This window comes from Saccoglossus kowalevskii, chromosome 5, assembly GCF_978046115.1.
Source record: "Saccoglossus kowalevskii chromosome 5, keSacKowa6.1, whole genome shotgun sequence".
Classification (NCBI taxonomy): domain Eukaryota; kingdom Metazoa; phylum Hemichordata; class Enteropneusta; family Harrimaniidae; genus Saccoglossus; species Saccoglossus kowalevskii.
In genome coordinates, this window is record NC_140645.1 from 42221993 (window position 1) to 42245855 (window position 23863).

The window sequence follows — 23863 nt, forward strand, 5'->3', positions numbered from 1 at the left end:
GAAACACTGGTAGTAATCTTTGCTGCATTATACGTTATTTATTTGCTTATATTAAATAATATTTTGTTAATAATATCGTTACTGTATCTTTCGCAGATAAGTATCGACAATCGGTGAAATTCGAAGCTTTAAATTATATATTACTAGTAGGAATCAATGTTGTTGGGCTCCATAATAATCCACAACTTTGTTTAAAAGACTTCGATTTGCGGAAGGCCGTGTCATGTCGATAGATCACGTGATATTGCTCAAGCAAGTGTCATGACATCATCGGTTTATAAATGGACTGAATGAGAACGGTGGATATTTTCCTGCTAAGACTAGCCGAGTGCTAATAACACTAGGGCATGCAGGCGCCAATATTACAGGCGAACGTAATATGTATGAAACCATGGAAATATTATGACGCGCTTCATCTTGTTGCGATTACAGGGTCACAGTTTCTGATCCTTTAGACTCGTACATTCGTTAGTGGCTGTTTACTGGCGTTCATTTGTTACCGTCTATTGTTTGTGATGGGCGTATAAACATGATTGACGCACGGGTATTATCGTAGGGATTTGTTGTCTCCAATGTCATTACAAAGTGGAACATTAGGAAATAACAGTACCGAGTTTAGGATATGATATTTGTGTTGTACTTGTATTTCTAGCGTTCAGAACAAGCCTTAACGTAAACTAACATGAATGTTTTATAAATAAGTATCATATGTTATACGTTTTTATGTCAAAATGGTATTTTCCACTTTAAATTATACAGTAAAATATGTTTAAAACGAAAAGATAATGTTAAAAGATAATGTTGAAAAGTATGGTGTAGAAATCTTCGTTCGTTGGCAGTCATGTAAACAAATGACGTCACTGTTGGACTGCTTATCCTAGTCATGTAAAATGATCATTTATGCAAATACTCCAATGAATATTCATGATGTTTGGTTAGGTATTTCAAAACGTATAACCTATCACGAAGTGCAAATCACACCATTCGCGAGAATGAGAAATGATCTCATAACTAGCCTCGCAAAGTTGCAGATTTCAAACTCAACAGATTAGTCTATAAGTTATAGACGTGCTACTCAGAAAGTCGTATGACTGACAATATTTTTCAACTTTTTGGAAGTTGTTCTAACTTTCACCTTCTCTGCACATACAAACAACATGTGATAAGCGACGATGCATTTTAATTTACAGCAAATAGATTGAATTGTCCCTCTAACGTTAATATATTCTTCACATTTATAATGTTCGAACCGCCCCCTATTAATGGAATTGAAATTGCTTGTATATACCATTATAGATCGTACACTGTTATGGTTTTCTTCGCATTGTACCAATCACCTGGGAAACGGTTATATATGTTTAGTTGTACGTACTTGTAGTCAAGAAGACCACTGTCTGTAAACAAAAAATACATACATTATGTTTTGTACATCAAGTTGTAGGTGTCAGGTATACTAGCTACCAGATCACTTTTAATCCAACTAAGAAGACTATCACTCTCTCGACCATGGATATGAGAACTGTGTTTATTCTGTTGCTTGGAATAGCAGCTACACGTAAGCTCATTTCTATAATTTAACAATGTTAATATTAACATTTTAAACATTATGTAACCCCGTTAGCAACTATTTTCCTTTTTTGTCACATTTTTGCCGATTTTTTATTTCCCACATTAGCATCAGTATACGTTGATGTAAAATCTAATTAAACACGACCTCGTTTGTGTGACGTAGAGCGAGTACAGTAATTATTGTTAGGCTACGTATTCATTGCTTCAGGCTTGGTTTCCCAGATTGAAATGTTAAATGGAATATAAATCTTTTAGCAAACTATCGTGAAGAAATGCAATTTATTGTGATGTTACACAAAGGGCAAGGTCAAAATCAGCACTATTATTTGTCAGTTTTTTTTTCGGCTTTCAATCTCGACTCCTGTGACTATATTTGAAATGCCAAACGTCGACATGTGCGGTTTTGTTTTACATTCGTTAAATTCTTTCCTTGTCAATTGTAATTTATGATATTCAAAAACATTTATTAAAACAGGAGAAATTCGATAAAACTTAACAGTATACAACAACTAAAAAATAATCAATGCGACGTTGTAGGACACTGTAAGAAAATATGTGTTATAATGAACATCAGATATGAATAATTTTATAAACAATCAGTTTTCACACCAAATATTATTATATAAAAGTTCAATGGCGTTCATTTTTTGATTGCGAGGCAATATTCCGTTTTTAAACTTGATAATTGTGTGCTATCTCGAACACCAACGTTATGTGACGTCCCTCGACTACTAGTATTCCAATTCCTTTACCTCGGAAGCGTCTTGTTTTTTAGACTTCTTCTTGCTCTGTACATGTGATAAACACCGGTGCATTGGACACGCAATAAGTGAATTGAACTGTACTCACACCGTTTACCATGTATTCTATCCATTGATACTACGCTTATTATTGAGCACATTGAAAGGAGGAGTTTAAATTCACCGTATATGCCATTATAACTGGTACACTGGTGTGAATATGTACTGCACCCTCTTCACAGACGACAATCTGTTGACGTCAAACAACTACATGTTTTGCTTCACAGTGTATTAATCCCCCAGGAAACGATTGTATTTGTTTAGTTTTATACAATTTTTTGTATCATGTAAGAACTTTTGTCAAATAATCACAGAGTTAAACATTCCCCTGTAGTCATTAGTTACAGCTACTTGAAAGCTCCGAGTCCGCAATGCACCAATTCTATGATTGGCGCCCCTAGCGATGGCGAGTTTCCGTAAATAAATGGCAGTAGTACGTCAATAAAAAATAATATTTTGAAATATTTGATATATTGTAAACGACAAGCGACTGCGACTAACGACTTTACCTTCAACCTTCCCTCGCATATACGACATGTGCTTTTTCATGGCGATATACAGATATGTCAGTCTGCCGGTATTCCGTGAAAGGGGATCTTATTTTAGTCGATTGATTCATCCTCAAGCACATCATCTCGTTTTGTTTATATAGATTACACCAAATATACACGCGCATACGATAAAAATGTTACGTCACATAAGCGCTTTGGCGATAAAGGGCGCTACTAATATTATGAATGGGGTATCGCCGGCCGGGCAATAAACGATATCTTTTGTTTGTAATGGTAAAATCAGGGTAAAAGATAAACTCAAAGAATATATTTTTGAAGGTTACAATTTCCCAAACGCCCCGAATGACGTCAACTTCTTTATATTTTCAGGCGTGTATGCCGAGGTCGTAATCGCTGTTGATGAGTGCTATTCCTGTACAGACTCAGACTCTAATCTTGATTGCCGTCAAAATGTCGAACAATGTGACGAGAATGTGAGTGTTATTATTGGACTTTTTTGTACTATATGTCCTATGCCCCCAAATACCTCAAAGAATAGTATAATATATAAACAAAACATATCAACGGTCAATCGTTGTTTAAGCCACTTCCTAATTTTAAGGCGTTGGAGATTAGTGTTTTGATTGTTAAAACCCGGTTAAAAAAGATTAAAAATGTTAAAATGCCAGTTTAATCTTGTTTTATTCAAACTAGCGATTTGCATTTGACTATATATATATTGTCGGTGTTAAATGGGAAAATACATGTTATAGAATGCCTCGAGTGTAGGACGCATGCCCCTGGTCGGACGAATGGGGCAACGCGTCCGAATATTATCCGATAGTGGTGGCCACGTATTTATGTAACACCGAATAAAAAAAGTAATTTGATCTGCTTTTCTTAATTTGAAAACTGCGGTTGTAATTTATTTACACTTTATAACAAAATTTGTTCGGAATTGTTTTCAATAACTTTATTATGCAATGGTATACACTCTAGAATGCTACCCAGGCACAAAGAAAATGTTCGGTAGTTTTCGGAAAAATACTTTTTACCCAAATAACTTAATAACACTTAATTATTACATAGCGTCACTGTTCCAGCTGCTATATTCGGGTGATTTTGGGCTAGTTAACCGATTAATATTTAAGTAGTATAGTGTCTTCCGTCGCCAAAGACGTATTCATTAGTTGATTTTCTGTCTGTGAACATGGTAAATCAAAATGAGGCGAGCCACATTTTATGAAATATATAGAAGGGGATTATGCTTGAGAGCAAGGATTATTACTTGGCAGGCATCACACTGGGAAAACTGTCCACATTATTGGCATATGGTCATTGTATGAATAAGTAATTTATGCTCGGGAAGGGCGTTTTACCAAGTATACGTTATTGATTATGTTTTAGCAATTGTGTCAGACTGTGATTGAGAAAGACAACGACAAAATAAAAATAAGCAAGAGGTGTGCCGATATTGAAGTAAGTATTTGTCGTATTTGTATTCATTATGTTGTTATTAATAGCCTACCAACAATGATCATCTCCCATCATGCACCAGGGTAGACTGGCACTAGAAGGCACTATCAGCTCACTACGGGTTTGAACGTCTTTTTACAGCATTCTACAGCTACTCTATGGATTTATTTACTGAACAATGCACAGAATAATCACCAACCAATAATGATCTCCAACATTGACATAGTTATACAATGTGTCATCCCATGCACTGATCACCAACATTGACATATGACATAGTTATACTACGTGTCATCACATGCACTGATCACCAACATTGACATATGACAAAGTTATACTATGTGTCATCCCATGCACTGATCACCAACATTGACATATGGCATAGTTATACTACGTGTCATTCCATGCACTGATCACCAACATTGACATATAACATAGTTATACTATGTGTCATCCCATGCACTGATCACCAACATTGACATAGTTATACTATGTGTCATTCCATGCACTGATCACCAACATTGACATATGACATAGTTATAATATGTGTCATCCCATGCACTGATCACCAACATTGACATATGACATAGTTATACTACGTGTCATCACACGTACTGATCACCAACATTGACATATAACATAGTTATACTATGTGTCATCCCATGCACTGATCTCCAACATTGACATATGACATAGTTATACTACGTGTCATTCCATGCACTGATCACCAACATTGACATATGACATAGTTATACTATGTGTCATCCCATACACTGATCACCAACATTGACATATGACATAGTTATACTACGTGTCATCACATGCACTGATCACCAACATTGACATATGACATAGTTATACAATGTGTCATCACACGTACTGATCACCAACATTGACATATAATATAGTTATAATTCGTGTCATTCCATGCACTGATCACCAACATTGACATATGACATAGTTATACTATGTGTCATCACATGCACTGATCTCCAACATTGACATATGACATAGTTATACTACGTGTCATCACATGCACTGATCTCCAACATTGACATATGACATAGTTATACAATGTGTCATCACACGTACTGATCACCAACATTGACATATGGCATAGTTATACTATGTGTCATCACACGTACTGATCACCAACATTGACATATAACATAGTTATACTACGTGTCATTCCATGCACTGATCACCAACATTGGCATATGACATAGTTATACTATGTGTCATCCCATGCACTGATCACCAACATTGACATATGACATAGTTATACTACGTGTCATCACATGCACTGATCACCAACATTGACATATGACATAGTTATACTATGTGTCATCCCATGCACTGATCACCAACATTGACATATGGCATAGTTATATTATGTGTCATCCCATGCACTGATCACCAACATTGACATATGACATAGTTATACTATGTGTCATCCCATGCACTGATCACCAACATTGACATATAACATAGTTATACTACGTGTCATCACATGCACTGATCACCAACATTGACATATGACATAGTTATACTATGTGTCATCCCATGCACTGATCACCAACATTGACATATAATATAGTTATACTTCGTGTCATTCCATGCACTGATCACCAACATTGACATATGACATAGTTATATTATATGTCATCACATGCACTGATCTCCAACATTGACATATGACATAGTTATACTACGTGTCATCACATGCACTGATCACCAACATTGACATATGACATAGTTATACTATGTGTCATCCCATGCACTGATCACCAACATTGACATATGGCATAGTTATATTATGTGTCATCCCATGCACTGATCACCAACATTGACATATGACATAGTTATACTATGTGTCATTCCATGCACTGATCACCAACATTGACATATGGCATAGTTATACTATGTGTCATCCCATGCACTGATCACCAACATTGACATATGGCATAGTTATACTATGTGTCATCCCATGCACTGATCACCAACATTGACATATAACATAGTTATACTATGTGTCATCCCATGCACTGATCACCAACATTGACATAGTTATACTATGTGTCATCCCATGCACTGATCACCAACATTGACATATGACATAGTTATACTATGTGTCATCCCATGCACTGGTCACCAACATTGACATATGACATAGTTATTCTACGTGTCATCCCATGCACTGATCACCAACATTGACATATGGCATAGTTATACTATGTGTCATCCCATGCACTGATCACCAACATTGACATATGGCATAGTTATACTATGTGTCATCCCATGCACTGATCACCAACATTGACATATAACATAGTTATACTATGTGTCATCCCATGCACTGATCACCAACATTGACATAGTTATACTATGTGTCATCCCATGCACTGATCACCAACATTGACATATGACATAGTTATACTATGTGTCATCCCATGCACTGGTCACCAACATTGACATATGACATAGTTATTCTACGTGTCATCCCATGCACTGATCACCAACATTCACATATGGCATAGTTATACTACGTGTCATCACATGCACTGATAACCATCATTGACATATGACATAGTTATAATACGTGTCATCCCATGCACTGATCACCAACATTCACATATGGCATAGTTATACTATGTGTCATCCCATGCACTGATCACCAACATTGACATATGACACAGTTATACTATGTGTCAACCCATACACTGATCACCAACATTGACATATGACATAGTTATACTATGTGTCATCCAATGCACTGATCACCAACATTGACATATGACACAGTTATACTATGTGTCAACCCATACACTGATCACCAACATTGACATATGTCATAGTTATACTACGTGTCATGCTATGCACCCATTTTGAGAAAGGCGTGACAGAAGACAAAGTGATTGATTGATTGATAAATTGATTGAATACTCGATGGCAAAGATAACATTTCAATTTTCTAGAAATAATAAGCAAAACAAAAAACACAGTACTATAATTGGTAACAAAATATAAATAAAAACAGATTGAATTTATTGTGTGAAAAACATACTTCACTGTACTACGTTTGAAAAAATAATTTTCAAACCAGAAATTACTATCGAAATAACTGAATCCTTCTGTCTATTTGTTGACTTTCCAGTTGATAAAATACATTGATTTTGTTCAAATCGGGCTCTTGTGTCATTGATTTTCAGAAAACAAGAGTAAAACTACTCAACAATTTTTTTTTTAGTTATTCAATATCATTATGGCTTTATAACAATTGAAATGTGTTATTTTCAAAATATTGTAGGAATGTGGAGTGAATTATCTTGATAATCATCGTTACTGTGCTTATGGCACTGTAAAAGAATCATGTACTTACTGTTGCGCCGAAGAGCTATGCAACGATGAGTTACCATGCTATCACGAAGTTTTTGGTGAGCAGTGACATATTTACATACGTAGTATTTTTGTAGAATATTAATACGAGACCACAACGCGTGCTCACACCCGTTCAAACTCTATTACAATGAACACCTACACCTCCGCACTGCAATACCCATCGACATACCAACACAATGAACACCTACACCACATACACATAACTACACCTCAACACCACGAGCTGCAACACCCATCGTCATACCTACACAATGAACAACTACACCCCATACTCACCCCTACACCTCAACACTACGAGCTGCAACACCCATCCACATACCAACACAATGAACACCTACACCACATACACATCACTACACCTCAACACCACGAGCTGCAACACCCATCGTCATACCAACACAATGAACAACTACAGCCCATACTCACCCCTACACCTCCACACTACGAGCTGCAGCACTCATCGACATACCAACACAATGAATACCTACACCACAAACTCACACCTACACCTCAACACTACGAGCTGCAACACCCATCTACATACCAACACAATGAAAACCTACACCTCATACACACACCTACACCTCCACACTACGAGCTGCAACACTCATTGACATACCAACACAATAAACAACTACACCTCATACACACACCTACACCTCGATACTACGAGCTGCAACACCCATCGTCATACCTACACAATGAACAACTACACCCCATACTCACCCCTACACCTCAACACTACGAGCTGCAACACCCATCCACATACCAACACAATGAACACCTACACCACATACACATAACTACACTTCAACACCACGAGCTGCAACACCCATCGCCATACCAACACAATGAACAACTACAGCCCATACTCACCCCTACACCTCCACACTACGAGCTGCAGCACTCATCGACATACCAACACAATGAACACCTACACCACAAACTCACACCTACACATCAACACTACGAGCTGCAACACCCATCTACATACCAACACAATGAACACCTACACCTCATACTCACACCTACACCTCAACACTACGAGCTGCAACACCCATCGTCATACGAACACAATGAACACCTACACCTCATACACACACCTACACCTCCACACTACGAGCTGAAACACCCATCTACATACCAACACAATGAACACATACACCTCATACACGCACATACACCTCCACACTACGAGCTGCAGCACTCATCGACATACCAACACAATGAACACCTACACCACAAACTCACACCTACACCTCAACACTACGAGCTGAAACATCCATTCACATACCAACACAATGAACACCTACACCTCATACACACACCTACACTTCAACACTACGTGCTGCAACACTCATTGTCATACCAACACAATGAACACATGCACCTCATACACGCACATACACCTCAACACTACGAGCTGCAACACCCATCTACATACCAACACAATAAATAACTACACCTCATACACACACCTACACCTCCATACTATGAGCTGCAACACCCATTCACATACCAACACAATAAACAACTACACCACAAACTCACACCTACACCTCAACACTACGAGCTGCAACACCCATCCACATACCAACACAATGAACAACTACACCTCATACACACACCTACACCTCCACACTACGAGCTGCAACACTCATCCACATACCAACACAATGAACACCTACACTTCATACACACACCTAAACCTCCACACTACGAGCTGCAACACCCATCTACATACCAACACAATGAACACCTACAGCCCATACACACACCTACACATCCACACTTCGAGCTGCAGCACTCATCGACATACCAACACAATGAACACCTACACCACAAACTCACACCTACACCTCAACACTACGAGCTGAAACATCCATTCACATACCAACACAATGAACACCTACACCTCATACACACACCTACACTTCAACACTACGTGCTGCAACACTCATTGTCATACCAACACAATGAACACATGCACCTCATACACGCACATACACCTCAACACTACGAGCTGCAACACTCATCCACATACCAACACAATGAACACCTACACTTCATACACACACCTAAACCTCCACACTACGAGCTGCAACACCCATCTACATACCAACACATTGAACACCTACAGCCCATACACGCACATACACCTCCACACTACGAGCTGCAGCACTCATCGACATACCAACACAATGAACACCTACACCACAAACTCACACCTACACCTCAACACTACGAGCTGAAACATCCATTCACATACCAACACAATGAACACCTACACCTCATACACACACCTACACTTCAACACTACGTGCTGCAACACTCATTGTCATACCAACACAATGAACACATGCACCTCATACACGCACATACACCTCAACACTACGAGCTGCAACACCCATCTACATACCAACACAATAAATAACTACACCTCATACACACACCTACACCTCCATATTATGAGCTGCAACACCCATTCACATACCAACACAATGAACTACTACACCACAAACTCACACCTACACCTCAACACTACGAGCTGCAACACCCATCCACATACCAACACAATGAACAACTACACCTCATACACACACCTACACCTCCACACTACGAGCTGCAACACTCATCCACATACCAACACAATGAAGACCTACACTTCATACACACACCTAAACCTCCACACTACGAGCTGCAACACCCATCTACATACCAACACAATGAACACCTACAGCCCATACACACACCTACACATCCACACTTCGAGCTGCAGCACTCATTGACATACCAACACAATGAACACCTACACCTCATACACACACCTACACCTCCACACTACGACCTGCAACACTCATTCACATACCAACACAATGAACACCTACACCTCATACACACACCTACACCTCGATACTACGAGCTGCAACACTCATTGATATACCAACACAATGAACACCTACACCTCATACACACACCTACACCTCCACACTACGACCTGCAACACTCATTCACATACCAACACAACGAACAACTACACCTCATACTCACACCTACACCTCCACACTACGAGCTGCAACACTCATCTACATACCAACACAATGAACAACTACACCTCATACACACACATACACCTCCACACTACGAGCTGCAACACTCATTGACATACCAACACAATGAACACCTACACCTCATACACACACCTACACCTCAACACTACGAGCTGCAACACTCATCTACATACCAACACAATGAACAATTACACCTCATACACACACCTACACCTCCACACTACGAGCTGCAACACTCATTGACATAGCAACACAATGAATACCTACACCTCATACACACACCTACACCTCCACACTACGAGCTGCAACACTCATTGACATACCAACACAATAAACAACTACACCTCATACACACACCTACACCTCGATACTACGAGCTGCAACACCCATCGTCATACCTACACAATGAACAACTACACCCCATACTCACCCCTACACCTCAACACTACGAGCTGCAACACCCATCCACATACCAACACAATGAACACCTACACCACATACACATAACTACACCTCAACACCACGAGCTGCAACACCCATCGTCATACCAACACAATGAACAACTACAGCCCATACTCACCCCTACACCTCCACACAACGAGCTGCAGCACTCATCGACATACCAACACAATGAACACCTACACCACAAACTCACACCTACACCTCAACACTACGAGCTGCAACACCCATCTACATACCAACACAATGAACACCTACACCTCATACTCACACCTACACCTCAACACTACGAGCTGCAACACCCATCTACATACCAACACAATAAATAACTACATCTCATACACACACCTACACCTCCATACTATGAGCTGCAACACCCATTCACATACCAACACAATGAACACCTACACCACAAACGCACACCTACACCTCATACACACACCTAAACCTCCACACTACGAGCTGCAACATCCATCTACATACCAACACAATGAACACATACACCTCAAACACGCACATACACCTCCACACTACGAGCTGCAGCACTCATCGACATACCAACACAATGAACACCTACACCACAAACTCACACCTACACCTCAACACTACGAGCTGAAACATCCATTCACATACCAACACAATGAACACCTACACCTCATACACACACCTACACTTCAACACTACGTGCTGTAACACTCATTGACATACCAACACAATGAACACATGCACCTCATACACGCACATACACCTCAACACTACGAGCTGCAACACCCATCTACATACCAACACAATAAATAACTACACCTCATACACACACCTACACCTCCATACTATGAGCTGCAACACCCATTCACATACCAACACAATGAACACCTACACCACAAACTCACACCTACACCTCAACACTACGAGCTGCAACACCCATCCACATACCAACACAATGAACAACTACACCTCATACACACACCTACACCTCCACACTACGAGCTGCAACACTCATCCACATACCAACACAATGAACACCTACACTTAATACACACACCTAAACCTCCACACTACGAGCTGCAACACCCATCTACATACCAACACAATAAACACCTACACCCCATACACACACCTACACCTCCACACTACGAGCTGCAGCACTCATTGACATACTAACACAATGAACACCTACACCTCATACACACACCTACACCTCCACACTACGACCTGCAACACTCATTCACATACCAACATAACGAACAACTACACCTCATACTCACACCTACACCTCCACACTACGAGCTGCAACACTCATCTACATACCAACACAATGAACAACTACACCTCATACACACACATACACCTCCACACTACGAGCTGCAACACTCATTGACATACCAACACAATGAACACCTACACCTCATACACACACCTACACCTCCACACTACGAGCTGCAACACTCATCAACATACCAACACAATGAACAATTACACCTCATACACACACCTACACCTCCACACTACGAGCTGCAACACTCATTGACATACCAACACAATGAAAACCTACACCTCATACACACACCTACACCTCCACACTACGAGCTGCAACACTCATTGACATACCAACACAATGAACACCTACACCTCATACACACACCTACACCTCCATACTATGAGCTGCAACACCCATTCACATACCAACACAATGAACACCTACACCACAAACTCACACCTACACCTCAACACTACGAGCTGCAACACTCATTGACATAGCAACACAATGAAAACCTACACCTCATACACACACCTACACCCCCACACTACGAGCTGCAACACTCATTGACATACCAACACAATAAACAACTACACCTCATACACACACCTACACCTCGATACTACGAGCTGCAACACCCATCGTCGTACCTACACAATGAACAACTACACCCCATACTCACCCCTACACCTCAACACTACGAGCTGCAACACCCATCCACATACCAACACAATGAACACCTACACCACATACACATAACTACACCTCAACACCACGAGCTGCAACACCCATCGTCATACCAACACAATGAACACCTACACCTCATACACACACCTACACCTCCACACTACGAGCTGCAACACCCATCTACATACCAACACAATGAACACATACACCTCATACACGCACATACACCTCCACACTACGAGCTGCAGCACTCATCGACATACCAACACAATGAACACCTACACCACAAACTCACACCTACACCTCAACACTACGAGCTGAAACATCCATTCACATACCAACACAATGAACACCTACACCTCATACACACACCTACACTTCAACACTACGTGTTGTAACACTCATTGACATACCAACACAATGAACACATGCACCTCATACAAGCACATACACCTCAACACTACGAGCTGCAACACCCATCTACATACCAACACAATAAATAACTACACCTCATACACACACCTACACCTCCATACTATGAGCTGCAACACCCATTCACATACCAACACAATGAACACCTACACCACAAACTCACACCTACACCTCAACACTACGAGCTGCAACACCCATCCACATACCAACACAATGAACAACTACACCTCATACACACACCTACACCTCCACACTACGAGCTGCAACACTCATCCACATACCAACACAATGAACACCTACACTTCATACACACACCTAAACCTCCACACTACGAGCTGCAACACCCATCTACATACCAACACAATGAACACCTACACCTCATACACACACCTACACCTCCACACTACGAGCTGCAGCACTCATTGACATACCAACACAATGAACACCTACACCTCATACACACACCTACACCTCCACACTACGAGCTGCAACACTCATTCACATACCAACACAATGAACACCTACACCTCATACACACACCTACACCTCGATACTACGAGCTGCAACACTCATTGACATACCAACACAATGAACACCTACACCTCATACACACACCTACACCTCCACACTTCGACCTGCAACACTCATCAACATACCAACACAATGAACAATTACACCTCATACACACACCACCACCTCCACACTACGAGCTGCAACACTCATTGACATACCAACACAATGAAAACCTACACCTCATACACACACCTACACCTCCACACTACGAGCTGCAACACTCATTGACATACCAACACAATGAACACCTACACCTCATACACACACCTACACCTCCATACTATGAGCTGCAACACCCATTCACATACCAACAGAATGAACACCTACACCACGAACTCACACCTACACCTCAACACTACGAGCTGCAACACCCATCCACATACCAACACAATGAACAACTACATCTCATACACACACCTACACCTCCACACTACGAGCTGCAACACTCATCCACATACCAACACAATGAACACCTACACTTCATACACACACCTAAACCTCCACACTACGAGCTGCAACACCCATCTACATACCAACACAATGAACACCTACACCCCATACACACACCTACACCTCCACACTACGAGCTGCAGCACTCATTGACATACTAGCGCAATGAACACCTACACCTCATACACACACCTACACCTCCACACTACGACCTGCAACACTCATTCACATACCAACACAACGAACAACTACACCGCATACTCACACCTACACCTCCACACTACGAGCTGCAACACTCATCAACATACCAACACAATGAACAATTACACCTCATACACACACCTACACCTCCACACTACGAGCTGCAACACTCATTGACATACCAACACAATGAAAACCTACACCTCATACACACACCTACACCTCCACACTACGAGCTGCAACACTCATCAACATACCAACACAATGAACAATTACACCTCATACACACACCTACACCTCCACACTACGAGCTGCAACACTCATTGACATACCAACACAATGAAAACCTACACCTCATACACACACCTACACCTCCACACTACGAGCTGCAACACTCATTGACATACCAACACAATGAACACCTACACCTCATACACACACCTACACCTCCATACTATGAGCTGCAACACCCATTCACATACCAACACAATGAACACCTACACCACAAACTCACACCTACACCTCAACACTACGAGCTGCAACACTCATTGACATAGCAACACAATGAAAACCTACACCTCATACACACACCTACACCTCCACACTACGAGCTGCAACACTCATTGACATACCAACACAATAAACAGCTACACCTCATACACACACCTACACCTCGATACTACGAGCTGCAACACCCATCGTCGTACCTACACAATGAACAACTACACCCCATACTCACCCCTACACCTCAACACTACGAGCTGCAACACCCATCCACATACCAACACAATGAACACCTACACCACCTACACCACATACACATAACTACACCTCAACACTACGAGCTGCAACACCCATCGTCATACCAACACAATGAACACCTACACCTCATACACACACCTACACCTCCACACTACGAGCTGCAACACCCATCTACATACCAACACAATGAACACATACACCTCATACACGCACATACACCTCCACACTACGAGCTGCAGCACTCATCGACATACCAACACAATGAACACCTACACCACAAACTCACACCTACACCTCAACACTACGAGCTGAAACATCCATTCACATACCAACACAATGAACACCTACACCTCATACACACACCTACACTTCAACACTACGTGTTGTAACACTCATTGACATACCAACACAATGAACACATGCACCTCATACACGCACATACACCTCAACACTACGAGCTGCAACACCCATCTACATACCAACACAATAAATAACTACACCTCATACACACACCTACACCTCCATACTATGAGCTGCAACACCCATTCACATACCAACACAATGAACACCTACACCACAAACTCACACCTACACCTCAACACTACGAGCTGCAACACCCATCCACATACCAACACAATGAACAACTACACCTCATACACACACCTACACCTCCACACTACGAGCTGCAACACTCATCCACATACCAACACAATGAACACCTACACTTCATACACACACCTAAACCTCCACACTACGAGCTGCAACACCCATCTACATACCAACACAATGAACACCTACACCTCATACACACACCTACACCTCCACACTACGAGCTGCAGCACTCATTGACATACCAACACAATGAACACCTACACCTCATACACACACCTACACCTCCACACTACGAGCTGCAACACTCATTCACATACCAACACAATGAACACCTACACCTCATACACACACCTACACCTCGATACTACGAGCTGCAACACTCATTGACATACCAACACAATGAACACCTACACCTCATACACACACCTACACCTCCACACTTCGACCTGCAACACTCATCAACATACCAACACAATGAACAATTACACCTCATACACACACCACCACCTCCACACTACGAGCTGCAACACTCATTGACATACCAACACAATGAAAACCTACACCTCATACACACACCTACACCTCCACACTACGAGCTGCAACACTCATTGACATACCAACACAATGAACACCTACACCTCATACACACACCTACACCTCCATACTATGAGCTGCAACACCCATTCACATACCAACAGAATGAACACCTACACCACAAACTCACACCTACACCTCAACACTACGAGCTGCAACACCCATCCACATACCAACACAATGAACAACTACATCTCATACACACACCTACACCTCCACACTACGAGCTGCAACACTCATCCACATACCAACACAATGAACACCTACACTTCATACACACACCTAAACCTCCACACTACGAGCTGCAACACCCATCTACATACCAACACAATGAACACCTACACCCCATACACACACCTACACCTCCACACTACGAGCTGCAGCACTCATTGACATACTAGCGCAATGAACACCTACACCTCATACACACACCTACACCTCCACACTACGACCTGCAACACTCATTCACATACCAACACAACGAACAACTACACCTCATACTCACACCTACACCACCACACTACGAGCTGCAACACTCATCAACATACCACACAATGAACAATTACACCTCATACACACACCTACACCTCCACACTACGAGCTGCAACACTCATTGACATACCAACACAATGAAAACCTACACCTCATACACACACCTACACATCCACACTACGAGCTGCAACACTCATCAACATACCAACACAATGAACAATTACACCTCATACACACACCTACACCTCCACACTACGAGCTGCAACACTCATTGACATACCAACACAATGAAAACCTACACCTCATACACACACCTACACCTCCACACTACGAGCTGCAACACACATTGACATACCAACGCAATGAACACCTACACCTCATACACACACCTACACCTCCACACTACGACCTGCAACACTCATTTACATACCAACACAACGAACAACTACACCTCATACTCACACCTACACCTCCACACTACGAGCTGCAACACTCATTGACATACCAACACAATGAACACCTACACCTCATACACACACCTACACCTCCACACTACGAGCAGCAACACTCATCTACATACCAACACAATGAACAATTACACCTCATACACACACCTACACCTCCACACTACGAGCTGCAACACTCATTGACATAGCAACACAATGAAAACCTACACCTCATACACACACCTACACCTCCACACTACGAGCTGCAACACTCATTGACATACCAACACAATAAACAACTACACCTCATACACACACCTACACCTCGATACTACGAGCTGCAACACCCATCGTCATACCTACACAATGAACAACTACACCCCATACTCACCCCTACACCTCAACACTACGAGCTGCAACACCCATCCACATACCAACACAATGAACACCTACACCACATACACATAACTACACCTCAACACCACGAGCTGCAACACCCATCGTCATACCAACACAATGAACAACTACAGCCCATACTCACCCCTACACCTCCACACTACGAGCTGCAGCACTCATCGACATACCAACACAATGAACACCTACACCACAAACTCACACCTACACCTCAACACTACGAGCTGCAACACCCATCTACATACCAACACAATGAACACCTACACCTCATACTCACACCTACACCTCAACACTACGAGCTGCAACACCCATCGTCATACGAACACAATGAACACCTACACCTCATACACACACCTACACCTCCACACTACGAGCTGCAACACCCATCTACATACCAACACAATGAACACATACACCTCATACACGCACATACACCTCCACACTACGAGCTGCAGCACTCATCGACATACCAACACAATGAACACCTACACCACAAACTCACACCTACACCTCCACACTACGACCTGCAACACTCATTCACATACCAACGCAACGAACAACTACACCTCATACTCACACCTACACCTCCACACTACGAGCTGCAACACTCATCTACATACCAACACAATGAACAACTACACCTCATACACACACATACACCTCCACACTACGAGCTGCAACACTCATTGACATACCAACACAATGAACACCTACACCTCATACACACACCTACACCTCCACACTACGAGCTGCAACACTCATCTACATACCAACACAATGAACAATTACATCTCATACACACACCTACACCTCCACACTACGAGCTGCAACACTCATTGACATGCCAACACAATGAAAACCCACACCTCATACACACACCTACACCTCCACACTACGAGCTGCAACACTCATTGACATACCAACACAATAAACAACTACACCTCATACACACACCTACACCTCGATACTACGAGCTGCAACACTCATTCACATACCAACACAATGAACAACTACACCTCATACACACATACACCTCCACACTACGAGCTGCAACACTTATCTACATACCAAGACAATGAATATCTACACCTCATACACACACATACACCTCCACACTACGAGCTCCAACACCCATCGTCATACCAACACAATAAACAACTACACCTCATACACACACCTACACCTCGATACTACGAGCTGCAACACTCATTCACATACCAACACAATGAACAACTACACCCCATTCACACATACACCTCCACACTACGAGCTGCAACACTTATCTACATACCAAGACAATGAACGCCTACACCTCATACACACGCCTACACCTCCACACTACGAGCTCCAACACCCATCGTCATACCAACACAATGAACACCTACACCTCATACACACACCCACACCTCCACTGTACGAGCTCCAACATCAATCTAGATACCAACACAATGAACAACTACACGCCACACACTTACATCCCCACACTTCTATACCACCACACACGAGTGTCCACACCCATGAAACATAATGAACGTCCCCTTGATCTTTCACACGACAGAAATCCATACGCACGTGACACGTGAAAACAGAAAAGAACACTTCAGAGAGGGAAAAACGCTAGAGATGCACATTACATATTCTCACTAATACCTCTACATTATTGTATAAATTATTCATACTCACATACTAAGTGTATATTTTATTCTTCAAAAGAAAAGCCAAATTGTACAGGTTTGTTCGTTATAAATATTTGACCGTTCCCGAAATTGCTGTTGTTTTGGCAAGTCATATTTCTTGTAAATTATAATCAACTGATACATGTTTCTAAGGTGAACCCTACTAAAAATTTACCGAGAATCACGGATAACCTTTTTGTGTTATAAATAGTAAATAACTTGCTGTTTCCATGGAAATCGGATCCACGTCTCTACTAAAATGTAATCCATATAAGGGTATATTTTCCTGGAAATTTCATGAGAATCCATCAATAGCCTTTTGAGTTATAAATAGAAAAAATGTTCTTGTATTTGCTGTTTCCATGGCAATCGAATCCATCTCTTTACTAACATTTGATGAATGAATTGGTCCTTGCATCAAAGACAACCCTCTCCTGACAATTTCATGAAAATTCGCCCGTACAAATAAAAAAAAACACTTACCATGGTAACCATGCCAATATATGTACGAAAATATATTGAGATCGTTTTCGAATCAACTTGAAAGACAACCAATCCTGAGATTTCTTTAAGAACCCATCAATTACTTTTGAATTATCTTGCTAACAGACGAATCAACCTAAAAACTATCGCTGCCGCTCATCTCCTTGACAGAAGTAACAAAGTTCATAGATTTGTCATGCTGTCAAAACATTTTTGGGATATTTTTCACGTTTAGTAATGTGCTATACGCTTTTGACGATGGTCAATTTTGATGAAGTAAGGGTATCTCAGCGCCCTCTCCCCCTCTGAGGGATTAGTGATATGACTCTGAACTGTTAAAAACCAGATTCAAAATAAAATCATTTGATTTTTGTAGCAAACATTCTATCCGTGCTTCATGCATATCGTGAGATCTGGGTGAAGTTCGGAAAATCGACTTTTGCATCGAATTGATTACAATATTTTATTTGAATATTAACCTAATTCGTCATTACTCGTAATGATAACATATGCACATGTGTATAATATGCATTTGTGCTTTGTTGTGTTTCACATAGTGTCGAACTAAAGTAATATGTGGGTGATTATATGTTTATCCCAGATGGATGCGGTCCGTGGAGTGGATGGTCATCGTGCTATGAATGTACTCGCGATAGGACTCGGACATGTGGTGAGGCTAGCAAATCTAAATCAGGTTCTAAATCAGGTAGCCGTGCTCGCCGCGATGAAGACGAAAACGAAGACATCAGAATTGTTGACGCAGAGAGAATGATTTCTCGTGTAAAGCGTGGAAGTAAATCCGGCGAATATGACGACGTTCAGACCGATAACTGCTGCGAAAATAGTATGTACAAATAGTTTTAAAATCTTAAAATTAAAGTATCAGTTTGCGTCTTCTTTATCACAACTCATTCGTCATACCATTTGCTGTCGAATTGTGTACAAAAAACGTGTTGCATCAACCAGCAAGTACAACCCCATGTTACAAACAGCGCGTTCAGAATGAATTATTGTGTGGTTTAATATAAGGCTGGCTGTGATTGGTTGGCAACATATCGCGTAATGATCATCTTTATCAATTATCAGGAAACCTATAATTATAAATATTGATTATCCTATCAATTGTTTTGCAGGTTGTTACACGTGCGCATTCGTGATTAGTAACCCTTTAGATACCACGCAAATTACAAATGATTTGAATGGTTGTACCCTTGAAACATGTTCTAGCGATGAAGGTTTGTGCCAAACGGAAGCTGTTTATTTGGACGGAGAACTAACGATAACGAAAGGGTGCGTATTATGTTAAAACGCCATTGTGTCCTATATAATTAAAAAATGGTGGGGTCAGCGCCTTTTTTAAAGCTTGTTATCCAAATCAAATTCGAACCGCCGCCATACATGACTTCATGTTGAATTACACTAAGTACAGTCAATCAATCAATCAATCAATCAATCAAATAGTCACGTTTTTGTATGAACACTGAATGGCACGAGCAGCACACTAGAACAGGGGCGGATGGATGATGTTTGATTAGGGGGCAATGACTCCATACGTGTATAGTTAGCGATGGTTTTAGGGGACGTAATCTGAATCCGTAACGGCTAGAATATAATGTAGCGATTTCACGTAATGTATTTTTTTTACTTTAGCATTATATACAATCTCAGTATATCTATATTTAAAATGAAATTTTATACGAAGTGAAAACAATTAAGAAATATAAAAGTTTGATTATTATATAAAATAAAACAAAAATAATAAACAATAAGCAAACCAGCGACATGAGTTGATTGATTATGCTCAATTATATGAACGCATATTATATTTTAGTATGAAAGTATACTTCATCAGATCATGTCGATTTCATATATAATAATCTGAGTTATCTTCTTAACAAACAGATGTGCTAGTTCGGATACCTGCAATGCGTACGAATCCAGTGAGCAGTGTCCATCTTTAGTTGAGAACGATGCCGAGGCTTCTTACATTGCCCTACAACTCATCAATGAAAACATCCAGTGTTCCTTGTGTTGCGACAATGGAGATGGCGACGATGGGGTGACCTGCAACTCGGGAATTGTACCCCCTCCTCAGTATACCCGAGTCTGTAGCGGTGCATTCATCTCCGCTGGCAGCTTCTTGGCTACTGTTACCATGTCAGTGTTTGTCCGTGTGTTTGTAATTTAATGATTTGGCCGGTTGCTATGATGTGTGCGTCATATCGTCTAAAAAGACTAGAAATCACTTATCTCATTTTCAGTGTTAAAGGTTTGATTAACGTATCGTATATCTTGAAATCAAATGTGAGAATTTAGAATTGAGGTATTTCTTCACAAATCCTTAATATATATGCCATTTGCACAGTTATTATTATATTATACATTATTATTAATAATTACAATAATGTAATCATAATAGGCAGCAATTTGTTTTTATAAATGACAGAACAATACGTTGATCGCCATATGAACATATGAATGCTTAATCATTTTCAATTGTATGTTATATGCAAATTAGCGATAATATTAAACAGAAGAAAACATAATTATCAATATTTCTCGCTGGTATTATAAATCACACGACAATATTCAGTTCTCGTAATTGTGTTGGAAAACCAAACAAATTAATGTTAATGATGACTGTAAGATACGAATGTACTGCTATAATTCACATATAGCGTATACTTCCAAGATAATTGTACATCTATCAGGTTATAAAGTTATGTGTTGTGGCTGCAGATTGTTCCGCATTATGTCACATGCAAATATCAACTATTCGTCCCCGAAGTGTCAGATGCCGGCGGTCGATGTCAGTATTTACTGGTTGTTTTTTTCAAATATTTTGTGTTATAACGAATGTTGTTATATAGAATGTAAATGTAATGCACATATTTGGCATATTAAATAATTTGCAACAAGAAAACGATAAGTATTTATTTAAATGTATTTAACATTTAAATGGGCTGCGGATGAACAGTGATTTTCCCACATCCGAATGCGCTCTCGCAGTACCAAGCATGAATGGGAGCTTTGATCTGCTCGCGAAGTGCACTAAATACCGAATTTGACTTCTTCGATATATTTCAAAAATTTCATCGATTATCTATTTACACATTGGTAATGTCTCGTATTTCGTATCCGCGTTGATCAACAGTCGCCGGCTTTTTTAATATTGGACTATTATGAGGCAGTTACTGCCATTTACAGTTAGGCAACATTTTCACTGTAGAGGTGAACAGTACGATAAATCGAGATTGAGTACCGGGTCAGTCAATGGCTATAACAGAGCGAATCTTGCAATGCTACCGTACACTTTTTAGAACAGTGAACAAAACGGTGGGCATTTAGTATACAAAGAAAGCATTCGGCGTGTAACGCAAGAACAACGATATCATACGTCGGAATTACCCTGAACTACTTCCAAACTGATGTCGTATTGAGAATTGTTCAAATTATGACTAAGGGAGATGAAATTCTCTAGCTTGCTGATATAACATCCCATGACGATCTCTTTTAAT

At 40.8% G+C, this 23863-nt stretch overlaps 1 protein-coding gene across 1 annotated transcript; it reads left to right on the forward strand.

Annotated features, from left to right (window-relative positions):
* Positions 1-1417: 1417 nt before the first annotated feature.
* Positions 1418-22533, forward strand: LOC144353330 (uncharacterized). Its single transcript, XM_078009920.1, has 7 exons — positions 1418-1555; positions 3251-3354; positions 4268-4339; positions 7644-7770; positions 20947-21189; positions 21479-21635; positions 22248-22533. The coding sequence occupies exons 1-7, from the start codon at positions 1507-1509 to the stop codon at positions 22531-22533; spliced, it is 1038 nt and encodes a 345-aa protein (XP_077866046.1). The 5' UTR covers positions 1418-1506.
* The last annotated feature ends 1330 nt before the right edge of the window (positions 22534-23863 follow it).

Bases quoted from the DNA above. Each gene is read 5' to 3' on its own strand.
- LOC144353330 (XM_078009920.1), top strand. From the start codon at position 1,507: ATGGATATGAGAACTGTGTTTATTCTGTTGCTTGGAATAGCAGCTACA. The intron at 4,340-7,643 runs GTAAGTATTTGT...AAAATATTGTAG, and splicing joins AGAGGTGTGCCGATATTGAA to GAATGTGGAGTGAATTATCT. The intron at 21,190-21,478 runs GTATGTACAAAT...ATTGTTTTGCAG, and splicing joins CGATAACTGCTGCGAAAATA to GTTGTTACACGTGCGCATTC.